At 48.0% G+C, this 12,609-nt stretch overlaps 2 protein-coding genes across 3 annotated transcripts in view; one reads left to right on the top strand and one right to left on the bottom strand.

Moving 5' to 3' along the window:
* SLC25A35 (solute carrier family 25 member 35) overlaps positions 1–11,195 on the top strand; it is a 21,798-nt gene extending 10,603 nt beyond the window's left edge. The window contains exons 2-7 of one of the 2 annotated variants that reach the window (XM_061143444.1): positions 6,821–7,087; positions 7,824–8,220; positions 9,298–9,363; positions 9,817–9,969; positions 10,294–10,428; positions 10,592–11,195. In XM_061143444.1, coding sequence (XP_060999427.1) covers positions 7,846–8,220; positions 9,298–9,363; positions 9,817–9,969; positions 10,294–10,428; positions 10,592–10,765 — 903 coding nt within the window. In that variant the 5' untranslated portion in view covers positions 6,821–7,087; positions 7,824–7,845 and the 3' untranslated portion in view covers positions 10,766–11,195. The other variant, XM_061143443.1, reaches the window with a different exon arrangement.
* Positions 11,163–12,609, bottom strand: RANGRF (RAN guanine nucleotide release factor). The gene is made up of 5 exons (XM_061143446.1): positions 12,386–12,609; positions 12,180–12,296; positions 11,818–11,974; positions 11,642–11,727; positions 11,163–11,441 (listed from the first exon to the last, which is right to left on the bottom strand). Exons 1-5 carry the CDS (start codon positions 12,460–12,462, stop codon positions 11,318–11,320), a joined length of 561 nt encoding a protein of 186 aa, XP_060999429.1. The 5' UTR covers positions 12,463–12,609; the 3' UTR covers positions 11,163–11,317.

The following is a 12,609-nucleotide window of genomic DNA, read 5'->3' as shown; positions in this document are numbered from 1 at the left end:
GCGATAAGTTTTTAGTTACAACACAAAAAACATGATCCATGAAAGAAAAAAATTGATGTTAGACTTTATTATAATTAAAACCTTCTGCTCTATAAAAGACACTATTAAGAGAATGAAAAGACAAGTCGTAGACTGGGAGTAAATAGTTGAAAAACATATCTGATAAATGACTGTTATCCAAAATACACAAATAACTCAAACTCAACAACCAGAAAGCTAAACAATCCAATTAAAAACAGGGAAAAGATCTGAATAGACACCTCACTGAAGAATATAATACATACAAGGGTTTAAATTGCCAACTATAAGATGAATAAGTTTTGGGGATCTAATGTACAAAATGTCAACTATAATTAAGAATACTGTCTATAACATAGGTTATCAACAAGAACAACTGTATAGCACAGGGAACTCTACTCAATATTCTGTAATAACCTACATGGGAAAAAAAAGTTTGGCAATTTCTTAACGAAGCTAAACATAGTCTTACCAATCATTTCAGCAATTGTACTCCTAGGTATTAACTCAACTGATTTGAAAACAAATGTCTATATATAAAAAAAATGCACACAAACATTCATAGCAACTTTATTCATCATCACCAAAAACTGGAAGCAACCAAGATGTCCTTCAACACATGAAAGGATAAATAAACTGTGGTACACTCATAAAATGTAATATTATTCAATAATCAAATGTTATCAGGGCTTAAACAGATACTGATGAAACTTAAATGCATACTGTTAAGTCAAAGAAGCCAGTCTGAAGAGGCTACATCCCTTTATGATTCCAACTATATAATATTCTGGAAAAGGCAGAAATACAGAGACAATAGACAGACCAGTAGTTGCCAGGGATGGTTGAACAGGTGAAATACAGAGGATTTTCTTTGGCGGGGGCTGGGGGGGCGGTGATGAGAATATTCTGTATAATACTATTGATATAATGCATTTGTCAAAACCCTTAAAACTTACAGAACAAGTTAATATATGCACTCCCAGCTGAGAGTCTAGAAGTAATGGCGCTGTAATGGCATCAAGCACAGCCAGTGATCAGATTTTAGTTTCTAATACTATTCTTCAATAAAATAAACTAGGGCTCCTTGGAGAAATAGCTGACACTAGGACTAAGGCAGAAAATACACAAAATTAGCCTGGAGCATCTTATATTGCCAAAAAGTAAAGAAACAAAATTTTTTAAAGATTTTTTTTAAAAGTCTTTTTTGAATTTGTTACAGTATTGTTTCTGTTTTATGTTTTTGACTGCCAGGCATCTGGGATCTTAGTTCTCCAACCAGGAATCAATGCAGCATCCTCTGCATTGGAAGGTGAAGTCTTAACCACTGGACGGTTAGGGACTGCCCTGACCATCCAGTGGTTAGACTCGGTGCTTCCACTATTGTGGCCAGGGTTTGATCCCTGGTGGAGGAAAGATCTCAGAAGTCGAATGGTGTGACCAGCTCACAAAATAAATAAATAGTTTGATTAAAAGAAGATTTGAAAAAAAAATTAAAAAAAAGAAAAGAAAAGAAGATTTGATGAGGCTAGGCCAAGAAAACATAGAAATCAGGAATTCCCTGGCAATCCAGTGGTTAGGACTCTGTCACTCTCACTGCTGAGGGTTCAGGCCAATTCCTGGTCAGGGAACTAATATCCCGCAGTCGGGCAGTGTGGCCAAAAAAATAAAGAAAACATAGAAATCTAGTAAAAGAGTTCTCAAAGGCCAAAGTTAGAACATTATAAATAACAAAATAAAGTATGTTGGATTATAACTCAAAGTATAAAATAAATATCCATGATTCCATACTGATAGAAATAAATGGTTGAATAAATAAATAAATGGGGCAAACAAATCTCCCATGTGGAATTCCAAATAATTTATATAGATTTTTCTCCCTCAAGGAAGTGGAGTCTAACTCTCCATTCCTTAAATGTGGGCTGTACGTAGTGATTTCCTTCCAAAGAATCCACGGTGGAAAGGAGGAAAAAATTCTAATAAATTTTCTACAGAGAAACCTGACAGACACTACTTCAGCCTGGTGATCAAGGTCAATATCAACAGTAATGTCATTTTGACAGACAGTATGTATGCAGTAGCACCTTTGACATAATGTGATGAATGACAGTTGCCTGTGTGGTCTGCCTCCCCAAAACCCACAACCTCACTCCAGTCATGAGAAAAGAAAAAAAAAAAAAAAAAAACACATTAGAAGGACATTCTACAAAATACCAAACAAGTACTTCTCAAAACTGCCCAGGTCATCAAAAACCAGGCGAGTCAGAGAAACCATGACAGCCAAGAGGAGCCTGAGGAGATACCACAAGTGAATGCAATTCCTGGATGGAATCCTGAAAGAGAAAAAAAACTTCATAAAAAAATGAAGGAAATCTGAAAAAGTATGGATGTCAATAATGCATTAATATTTGTTCATTAATTGTAACAATATCAATATATCATATTGAAACCGTTTACCTCAGATTGGTACTCAGACCCAGCCAAAACCAAGTCTGGGACATGAACCCACAATCTTTTAATTAGAATCACTCACCTGATGTCTGGACTTACTGAGGTTCAGGTTCTTTGTGTCTCAGTGCAGAGGAAATTCAGGGAGAGGCAAAGTGATAGGCAAGTAGATTTATTGTAAGAGATGCTTCTGGGCAGCTGGGAAACTCTGCCCCAGGGATTGAATGGGCTACAATTTTATAATGAAAAAGGGGGAGGGGGAAAGACTGCCTTCTTCAAGAAGACATAGATGCAGACATGCATCACTAGCTCCTCCTTCATGTTAGGCAGGAAAGTGTCTGACCCTCTGAGGTCAAACTAGGATTATTGCATTAGGAGAAGGGTGGTGACATTTTTCTCCCATCTACTGGCCTTGTGGTTTTGTTTATGCTTTTATAGTTAAGTAAGCCTACTTCATTGAACAATATTCCAATAACTTTCTTGAGTGATCATTAACTTACAGTGGTCTCCCAACGTTTTCTAGGTTTCCTTCTCTATCTATAGTCCCCTACTGGGACTTCTACAACTAACTGTATGACTATCCTATTCTATCCCCATCAATATTAATGTAAGATATTAATAATGAAGGAAATGGTTTTTCCAGTAGTCGTGTATGGATGTGAGAGTTGGACTATAAAGAAAGCTGACTGCCAAAGAGCTGATGCTTTTGAACTGTGGTGTTGGAGAAGACTCTTGAGAGACCCTTGGACAGCAAGGAGATCCACCCAGCCCATCCTAAAGGAAATCAGTCCTGAATACTCATGGGAAGGACTGATGCTGAAGTTGAAACTCCAATACTTTGGCTACCTGATGTGAAGAACTGACTCATTTGAAAAGAGCCTGATTCTGGGAAAGATTGAAGGCAGGAGGAGAAGGGGACAACAGAAGATGAGATGGTTGGATGGCACCACTGACTCGATGGACATGAGTTTGAGTAAATTCAGGGAGTTGGTGATGAACAGGGGGGCCTGACGTGCTGCAGTCCATGGGGTTGCAAAGAGTCAGACATGACTGAGCAACTGAACTGAACTGAATGAAGAAATTGGATGTGGGAACTCTCATAGCATCTTTATAATTTTTCTATAAACCTAAAACTGTTCTAAAAATTAAGATTGTTTTAAAAATAATAACACTTTAAAAGTTGTCTATCTGTCTGGAGACGGAAATGGCAACCCACTCCAGTCTTCTTGCCTGGAGAATCCCATGAGCCTGGCAGGCTACAGTCCACGGGGTCGCAAAGAGTCGGACACTTTCACTTTCAGAAGATTAGTGAAGACTCACGGGGCTTTATCTGTGTATTTAATGTTGGCACAAAGACAACAGGACTGGAGTCCAGGCTTTTCCTACCACCCTGTTTCTTAGGCTGAATTCTCCAGCCTCACACCCAAGGGTGGTAGTAGCATCAAGTCTAAGAGTTCTTGGTTTTCAGCGGAAAACCCAACGACCTACTACTGGAGGGATGTAAACCAACTCAAATGTCTCAGGTCCAACCACATCAGTCATCCTGGGGCCTCCCTGGTGTTCCAGAGGTTAAAACTCCTGCTCCCTATGCAGAGGGTCCAGGCTCCATCCCTACTCAGGGATAAGACCCAGCACAGCAGTTATTAAAAAATCTTCACCTATGGCCCAACAAAGTCAGGGAAAAAATAATCTCACTGTGCGTTTAAGTACTGACAACCAATCCCACAGCAATTGAGACTTTGGGGGGACTCACTAGGACTCTTACCAGAGGCAACACACCAGACTGTGTAGTAGTACTTTCACTACAAAATAATTTATTAAAACACAGCTTCAGCCTCCTAAAAAAAAAAAGTTGTCTATCTGTAGGATGTCTGGATATTAAAAATGAAAGGCTTCAGCCAGTAGTTCTAAAACTTAGCACATATCAAAATATCTTAGCGGGTTTTGTTAAGCCTCTCATCAGGCCCCATCTTCAGTGCCAGAGATCTAGTGTGGGACTAGGGAATCTGCATTGTTATGAAGTCCCTGGGGGCTTCCCTGGTGGCTCAGGGGTAAAGAATCTGCCTGAAGGAAACATAGGACATGCGGGTTCTATTCCTGGGCCAGAAAGATCCCCTAGAGGAGGAAATGGCAACCCACTCCAGTATTCTTGCCTGGAGAATCCCATGGACAGAGGAACCTGGTGGGCTACGTATAGTTCATGGGGTCGCAGAGTTGGACATGACGTCACACACACACATGAAGTCCCCAGGTGCTGCTGCTGTTGTTCCAACGACTGGTACTTTGAGAACCACTGGTACAAACTCAAAAATTAAAACAATGATGAGCTCTCATCCTACAAGCAGATAGGGTAGGGGTCCCAGAGAGAGAGAACCCCATATGGCTTTCTTGACAAGAGAAGCCATTTTGTGATCCAAGCCTGGCTACAATGTTTACCCTAGAACAGATCTCAGTACTTAAAATCTTAGAGGAAAAAAAGAATGCAAGAACAAAGTAAAAGCCTTTAGAAGCAACAGTTCAGTGATAAAAAAAAAAAAAAAAAGAGTCCTGGGTCCTCCTCTTTTGAACTGTGGTGTTGGAAAAGACTTCTGAGAGCCCCTTGGACCACAAGGAGATCAAACCAGTCAATCCTAAAGGAAATCAGTCCCGAATATTCATTGGAAGGACCGATGCTGAAGCTGAAGCTCCAATACTTCGGCCGCCTGATGCAAAGAACTGACTCACTGAAAAAGACCCTGATGCTGGGAAAGATAGAAGGCAGGAGGAAAAGGGGACAAGAGAGGATGAGATGGTTGGATGGCATCACTGACTCGATGGACATGAGTTTGAGCAAGCTCTGGGAGTTGGTGATGGACAGAGAAGCCTGGTGAGCTGCAGTCCATGGGGTCGAAAAGAGTCAGACACGACTGTGCAACTGAACTGAACTGAAAAATTGAGGTATAATCTGACACGACTGAGCTGAGCGACTGAACTGAACTGAGGCCCTCCTCAAGGGATATACATAACAATCCAATCTTTGAGTTGTTCTAGGGGAACAAAGGCCCTCCACACAGGTGGGGAATGGCAACTTCTGGCTAAAACCTGCAGATGGGTGGGAACCTAAGGAATGATGATGTTAACCTTCTTCTGTCATTTGTGATTTCAATCAACGAAAGCTTAGACTTTTGCCCCTGTTCTGTGCTGGATTCTCTTCTGCTCAAGCCCCGTCATGAATAAGCAAACCCCAGCCAAACCTCTTCATGAATATGCACATACCGTTAGCTTCAAACTTCCCTAATTTTGCTGTTCGGAAAACACTGCTTTGGGAAACATCGCCGGTATTCTCCTTACTTAAAAATCTTCCTTCTCTCACTCGTTGGCTTGGTTGTGTCTTTTGACTCACTGAGATGAATCCAGTTTTTCAGGTGATAATCCCAGCCAGCAGGTGGAGGCATTTGCGGAGCATTCCTTGGACATTTTCAGGGGAACTTTTCAGAGCCTCTCTTGAGAAGCTGTGTTATCTGCTCCACGCCTCCTACCTAATTCAAAATCTCAGTGATTTAGCTGTAAGCTGGAGAGAAAAGATTCAGACTCAGCTCCCCAGCCCTAGGAGTGTACAAGAACTCCCATTGTAGTGGAGGAGTCAGAGTAAACAATTGCTAATCAAATCAGAAACAAAGGTTTCTCATTTACTTGAGGAGCAAAGCAGGATGGAAGTGGCTAAAAAGCTTTAAGGATCAGGAGAGATGCTGAAGTTGAAGAGTGACTTGGAGGTTACCAGGATAAGGGGTGCCATGGGAACAGGATATGCAAGGGCACAAGGAGACTAATTGAGCACCTAGAGAAAATCAAACACTTTCACTCAGGCTTACACAATACATAATTATCATTCCCATTTTACAGAGAAAGCTCTGAGATGTTAAGAATCTTGCCTAAGGCCATCCAGCTGGTAAGCAGGAAGACTCAAACTGGACCTCAAAAGATTCTCTGGGTCAGTTGTGCCCCCTAACTCCTTCTCCCACCCCAGAAGACATCCCTTATTCTCCTGCCATCTTTCTCCAAGCCTTCCCCTTCTTTTCTCAGAAGTCCTTGCATAATTAACCATTACCAGGCTCATGAAAAAGGACAGGAGTCCAGAGTCTCAGGACCTCTTCCATCTCTTGCTGGCCTTGTATAACCTAGGCCCAGGGATCAAAATCCCACCCTACTCAGCCTGCCTGCCCTTCTCTGGGTTACTGTGAGGATCAAAAGAGCATAAGGATGTGACTATGTTCCCTGCGATCCTTCAGGACCCCTTCCTCTTCACCCGCAGGCACCACATCCCCGCCCTGGAACCTATTATGCAAATATTTTACTCAGTCTAAGGATATCTGTTCAGTGCAGGGGCGAGCTCTCCTGACGTCGATCCGAGGAGTGGATCTACAGTTTGGCAACCTCACCCGGCGACGACCCGGGATAGAAGAAGAAGGGGAGCCCTCGGTTCGCAAAAGGAGCAGCCCCAAACAGGCCGATGAACTGCTGTCTCCGCACTCGGCCTCTGCGCCCGTCCAGGGACCCAGGGTCCAACCTCTCCTCCTCCCTACCAGTGATTAAAAAAACTCCGCTCCCGGGGGACCCCTCCCAGCACTCCGAGTCGACAGCCCAGGTACCGGTGCCGGGGTGTGGAGAGTTAACTCCAACCGCTTCTAGGCAAATTCCGGGGGCCGGGTCGCCTGGAGCACCTCCCATTGGCCGTCGAGCCGGCTCGGCGTTGATTGGCTGCGGCTCTCGACTACGCCTCTCCAAGGCTCCTCATTGGGCGCTGCTCTCCAGTGATCGGAGTGTGGTGGCCAGGCCTCCGTAGGCTACCCGGGGTGAAGCTGCTGCGGGCTCCGGCAGATGCCTGGGGGCGCTCATCCTCGGCTGAGTCTTGACTTCCTTCCCGATTCAGACCTCGCTGCTGTCCCGGGGACGCCACCGGATCTTCTCCTGGTCCTCTTCCTCCTTCACCTGCTGATTTTCTTTCCCCTTCCTCCCCCGGACCCGTCTCCCAACTCCGCTTTCCCCTCACCTACTCCCGACCCCCGTGTCTGGCCATCCTAAGCATCCCACCTGCTGTCCTCTTGACTTCTGCCCCTTCTTGACCTCAAATCCCTTAATTAACAAGTCTCTGTCATAGCCTTCTCACCAGACTCTCCTAAACTCGTATTTCTCTCTTTACCATCTCCTGACCCAAATTCCAGCTAACCCTTGACCTCTTGACATCTGACCCTGACACTCTATAGATTCCAGATCTCTAAATTTCTACCTCCTGCAGCCCGGACCCCTGGAACTGAGGCTCTCCCCTGGATATTCTGACCCCATTTCTAAAGTTAATTTTAACTTTCTTACCCCTGGACCAGTTCCTGCTACTGCTGTCCCACCATGGACTTCTTGATGAGTGGCCTGGCAGCCTGCGGTGCCTGTTTGTTCACCAATCCCCTGGAGGTGGTGAAGACCAGGATGCAGCTGCAGGGAGAACTGCGGGCCCCGGGCACCTACCAACGGCACTACCGAAACGTCTTCCATGCCTTCATTACCATCGGCAAGGTGGACGGCCTGGCGGCCCTGCAGAAGGGCCTGGCCCCTGCCCTCTTATACCAGTTTCTGATGAACGGCATCCGGCTGGGCACCTACGGGCTGGTGGAAGCTGGGGGCTACCTGCACACGACTGAAGGCACACTCAGCCCTGTTCGTAGCGCAGCAGCTGGGGCCTTGGCTGGGGTCATGGGAGCCTACTTGGGGAGCCCCATTTACATGGTGAGAAGAAGGGTCTTTCCTGGGGCCTTCCAGGAAGATCTTTGGTGCAGGGTGGGTGCCTGGGCCTTCACTGAGGTTGGAAGTGCATTTGTGTAGGGGAAGATGAGCGGTTTGATTAATATACTTCAGCGAGTCTGGGGATCGGGGGAGGTCCTGGGCATCACAGAATAACCATCCTGTAGTCTGCCTCTGAGTTATCTGGTATAGGTGAAGGGTCAGGAGCCTGAGGCCCAGAAAAGGAAATGACTAGCTCAAGATCACACAGCTGCTTATTGCTAGGACCAGTCCAGTCCTTGCTTGGCTTCACTGGTGGCTCAGTAAAGAATTCACCTCCAATGCAGGAGACGTGGGTTTGATCCTTCCGTTGGGAAGATCCCCTGGAGAGGGAAATGGCAACCCACTCCAGTATTCTTGCCTGGGAAATCCCATGGACAGAGGAGTTTGGCAGGCTATAGTCCATGGGGTAGCGAAAGAATCAGACACTACTGAGTGACTAAACAAGAACAAGGCCCTGCTTAGTGCTCTTTCTGGAAAGACACTGTGAGGCAGTGAGGTCTGTAGAAGGAAAGGTAATCTGGTCTCCCTCCCAGGTTATGAGATTCAGGGACAGTGACCTCTCCAAAGCCAGCTGGAGGCAAGAGAGCAAGTTTTGCAGAGGACCCCTCACAACCTGCCCCAGAGTCTGATGTTGGAGCCTGGTCATGGTAGTGGCTGAAGATCCTGTCTGCCAGTCTGAGAATAGGAGATGGCATGAAGAGTCTGGACACCAGGTCTCACCTAACATGAACAGTCTTAGGAAAGGTTGCCATTCTCCATCCCCCACCCCTACCCCAAGGGAGGGAGGATGTAGAGGGGGTGGGGGTGCCTTGCAGTGCTAGGAGATCCATCCCCCGGGATTGGAGCCAAGGGACACAGTCTCATGACCAATTTGTTAAGTAGGAACAACAATAATTATCAGATTAGAAGGATATTCATTGCTGAACACCCTAAAGAAAGTGTGAAGGGGTCAGGCATTTGGGTTTCTGAGGTGGGAGGCTGACCTCTGAGCCATAGGCTGTAATACTCTCTCTTCCCCAGGTGAAGACACACCTACAAGCACAGGCAGCCACAGAAATCGCTGTGGGGCACCAGTATAATCATCAGGTGAGGGTTTTCCAACCCCCAGCTTGAGTCCCTGCCCATTCCCTCCCTTCTTCCCCCAGCTTTCTGCCTGTACCCAGCAGCTCCAACCCAGACACATATCTGCCCAGCCCATCAGTTCAGCCCTACTCCACCCCTGGAGTCCACCCAAACCCTCTTTCCCCTATGTTCCCAGTTCCTCTAGTCTTCTGCACCTGTTTCTCCTGCCCCATCCTTTTGACCTGCTAATGTCCTCACTTGCATATACCCTGCCCAGTTCTGGGGTGGCGAGGGAGAAAAGGATAGGTTGGTCAATAACTGAGGGCCACATTCCTGCTCGAAGCCTACAGGCACCTGGTTGTCTAGACACTGGAGTGCCTGTGATGGACCCATCCTTATCACTGTTAGGAGGTAGCAGCCCCTGATGCTTGGGTGACTGAACCCCGCCCCCATGGTCTTTCCCCCGGCCCCCACCAGGGCATGTTTCAGGCACTAACCAAGATTGGCCAGAAACATGGTCTGGTGGGGTTGTGGCGTGGGGCCCTGGGCGGCCTGCCCCGAGTTATCGTCGGTTCCTCCACCCAGCTGTGCACCTTCTCCTCCACCAAGGACCTCATGACCCAGTGGGAGGTACTGCCTGGGAAAGGGGTGGGGCCACCCTGGGAATGTGGGCAAGTTGGGGGCAAGCTGAAGCGGGCTCAGTTTGAATTAGAACAGTGCCGACATTCAATGTGAGGGGGTAGCAGGTAGTCTTGGGGGGTCACTGTCTCTCTAACCTTCTACCCAGGTGTGCCTGAGTCCCCAGTGCCTTGCGCTCTTCCTCCTTTGTGTTATCACTGATGGAGTGGAAGCTCCCTGAGTTACCGGCTCTCTCCTGTATCCCCAGTGCAGGGCCTGGCCTTTCCGTGGGGTTGCATGATTGGCTGACAGAGCTCTCCCTTCCTCCCCCATTAGATATTTCCACCCCAGAGCTGGAAGGTGGCTCTGGCGGCCGCCATGGTGAGTGGCATTGCGGTGGTCCTGGCCATGACACCCTTTGACGTGGTCAGCACAAGGCTGTACAACCAGCCCACAGATGCTCAGGGCAAGGTAAGGGAGTGTCCTGGGGTGCGGGCAGGCAGGGAAAGCTGGGGGATGGGGGAAAGCAGATTGTGGGTACAGGTAGGAACCCTAAAATGCAGCCTGCTGAGGTGAGGCTCCTGGTGGGCTCTGACAAACTCCTTCCCTCTGCTCTTCCTCTCCCACCTCTCAGGGCCTCATGTACCGGGGGTTACTGGACGCTCTGCTGCAGACGGCTCGGACAGAGGGCATTTTTGGCATGTACAAGGGAATAGGTGCCTCCTACTTCCGCCTTGGCCCCCACACCATCCTTTCCCTCTTCTTCTGGGACCAGCTGCGCACGGTCTACTACACGTACACCAAATAACGACAGCCACTCTTCCCCACTCCAGCAAATCAGCACTCCTTGGACTCTTCTGACTCCATTTTTATTACCGGGAGACTTCTGACCAGATGGCCTTTCATCCATCAGAGAAGGACCGCCAACACCACTCCCCATATGATTTCTCAGGATTGAATCACTACAAGGGATAGTTTCCTTCCCTTTCTTGGGTGTTGCTTTAAACCTTCCCTGCCTACACTCCTGCACATTTCACACCGCTCTCTCAGGGCTGAACCTGTCACTCCAAAGTGTGTTTCCTCCCTTTCTCCACTGCTGGCCTTCGGTCCCTTCTGATCCCATGTATAATTTTAACTCCACCCGTCCAAGACCAAAGGGAATTGGGGGGACCCAGGTGTTCTGTTCGATTTCAAAGGCACAGAGATTATATTGGTTATAAAGCAAGTTTATTTCTGCAGAGAGGAGGTGTCTTGTGTTTATGCACTGGAAAGGAATTAGGGGAATATATCCAACCCTTTATTCCCCTTGCAGAACAGAAGCCCCAGGTCTTCAGAAGCATTATGCAGCATTTCAGCATCCTTACTGGGGACCAAAGATGTTGGGATCATGAAGGGTCAGACTGGTCACAAGCTGTTCAAAGTCACCCAGGCTCCAGGGCAGAATTGACAGATTTTCCGGGACAAGAGATGACCTATTCTCAGGGCTTGGGGTGGGGAACAGATAGAGAACATCATCTAGGCCTTGAAGCTCCCTTTTTCCCAGACCTGGTTATTTGTGACCCCAACTTCGTGGCCGACTCCCACTTCCTTGGAGACCCCCACCAGCCAGTCTCCCTACTCTGCCCCTCCAAGCCTAATTCCCCTGGGGACCCAATCATCATCCACGTGCCCTTTCTGTCCTTACGGGGGTTGATTGAAGGTGAGCAGGAGATCAGTCTGGTACTGGGGCAGCCGCAGCAAGGCCTGATGCAATGTCACATACTTGGCTACCTAAAGAGATCAGAGTCTGGATGCTTACCTGATTCCCCCGTGCCACCCCCTTCACCCCTCCAGGACGTCTCCCACTTCTTTGACCCTCACCTGCTGATTTTCTTTAGCTACCTGCTGTTGGCCAGAAAGGAGCCAGGCTTCTTGACAGCAGCCCCTCAGGGCCAGGTTCTCCAAAACGAGGGGCTGCACAGTCTCCACTTGCACAGCCCTAGCCTCTTGCACCCCGCCAACATCTTCAAAGTGGTACCTGGAGTTGAGGGAGCAGGGTCAGGGAGGGGCATTTGTTACTGCCCCTTTCAAGCATCTCTTAAATCCTAAGCTTCTCTCGCTTCCAGTGATAACACGTTGCCCTTGGAGTTCTCATTGCCCTGATTAACCGTCCAGCCACAGGCCCCGCCCACTTCTTCGGCTCACGTCCTCCCATTGGCGAGCCGCGGGCCCGCCTCCCTCACCGGGCAGCCTCCTCGCCCTGCACGTGGGCCTGCAGCTCTAGAAGTTCGATTATCAGGCTCTGGTCTGTCACGCGATGGCAGAAAACTTCTTGATTGTCCGGGACCGGTCGGAGGTCGCTGGAGAGAGGCGAGGTAGACCCTGGTTGACCCCGGTTTCTTCCCGCAACCCACCTGGTCAAATTCCTTTGGTGCCTGGGCCGTCTCACCTTACGTCAATGGCACCCGGAGGGAGAGTTGCGGAGAAGGCGCCCCCGAACAGTGGATAGTCTCGCGTGGGCTCCATGGGCCTGAGACTAGAGTATAGGCATTAAAGATTTAAAAGAAACCCACATGGGGCCACGTGCCATCACTTCCCTGCGTTTCTCTGCAGCCGTGGCCTCCTCCAGGTCGCCCTTGGTTTCCGACTCTTTAAGATTTGGCCCCGCCCCGC

Source organism: Dama dama, chromosome 5, assembly GCF_033118175.1.
Source record: "Dama dama isolate Ldn47 chromosome 5, ASM3311817v1, whole genome shotgun sequence".
Classification (NCBI taxonomy): Eukaryota; Metazoa; Chordata; class Mammalia; order Artiodactyla; family Cervidae; genus Dama; species Dama dama.
This window is presented reverse-complemented; position numbering and strand designations above follow the sequence as displayed.

Bases quoted from the DNA above. Each gene is read 5' to 3' on its own strand.
- RANGRF (XM_061143446.1), bottom strand. From the start codon at position 12,462: ATGGAGCCCACGCGAGACTATCCACTGTTCGGGGGCGCCTTCTCCGCA. The intron at 11,975-12,179 runs GTGAGGGAGGCG...CCTCAACTCCAG, and splicing joins CAGGGCGAGGAGGCTGCCCG to GTACCACTTTGAAGATGTTG. The intron at 11,728-11,817 runs GTGAGGGTCAAA...TGATCTCTTTAG, and splicing joins TAGCTAAAGAAAATCAGCAG to GTAGCCAAGTATGTGACATT.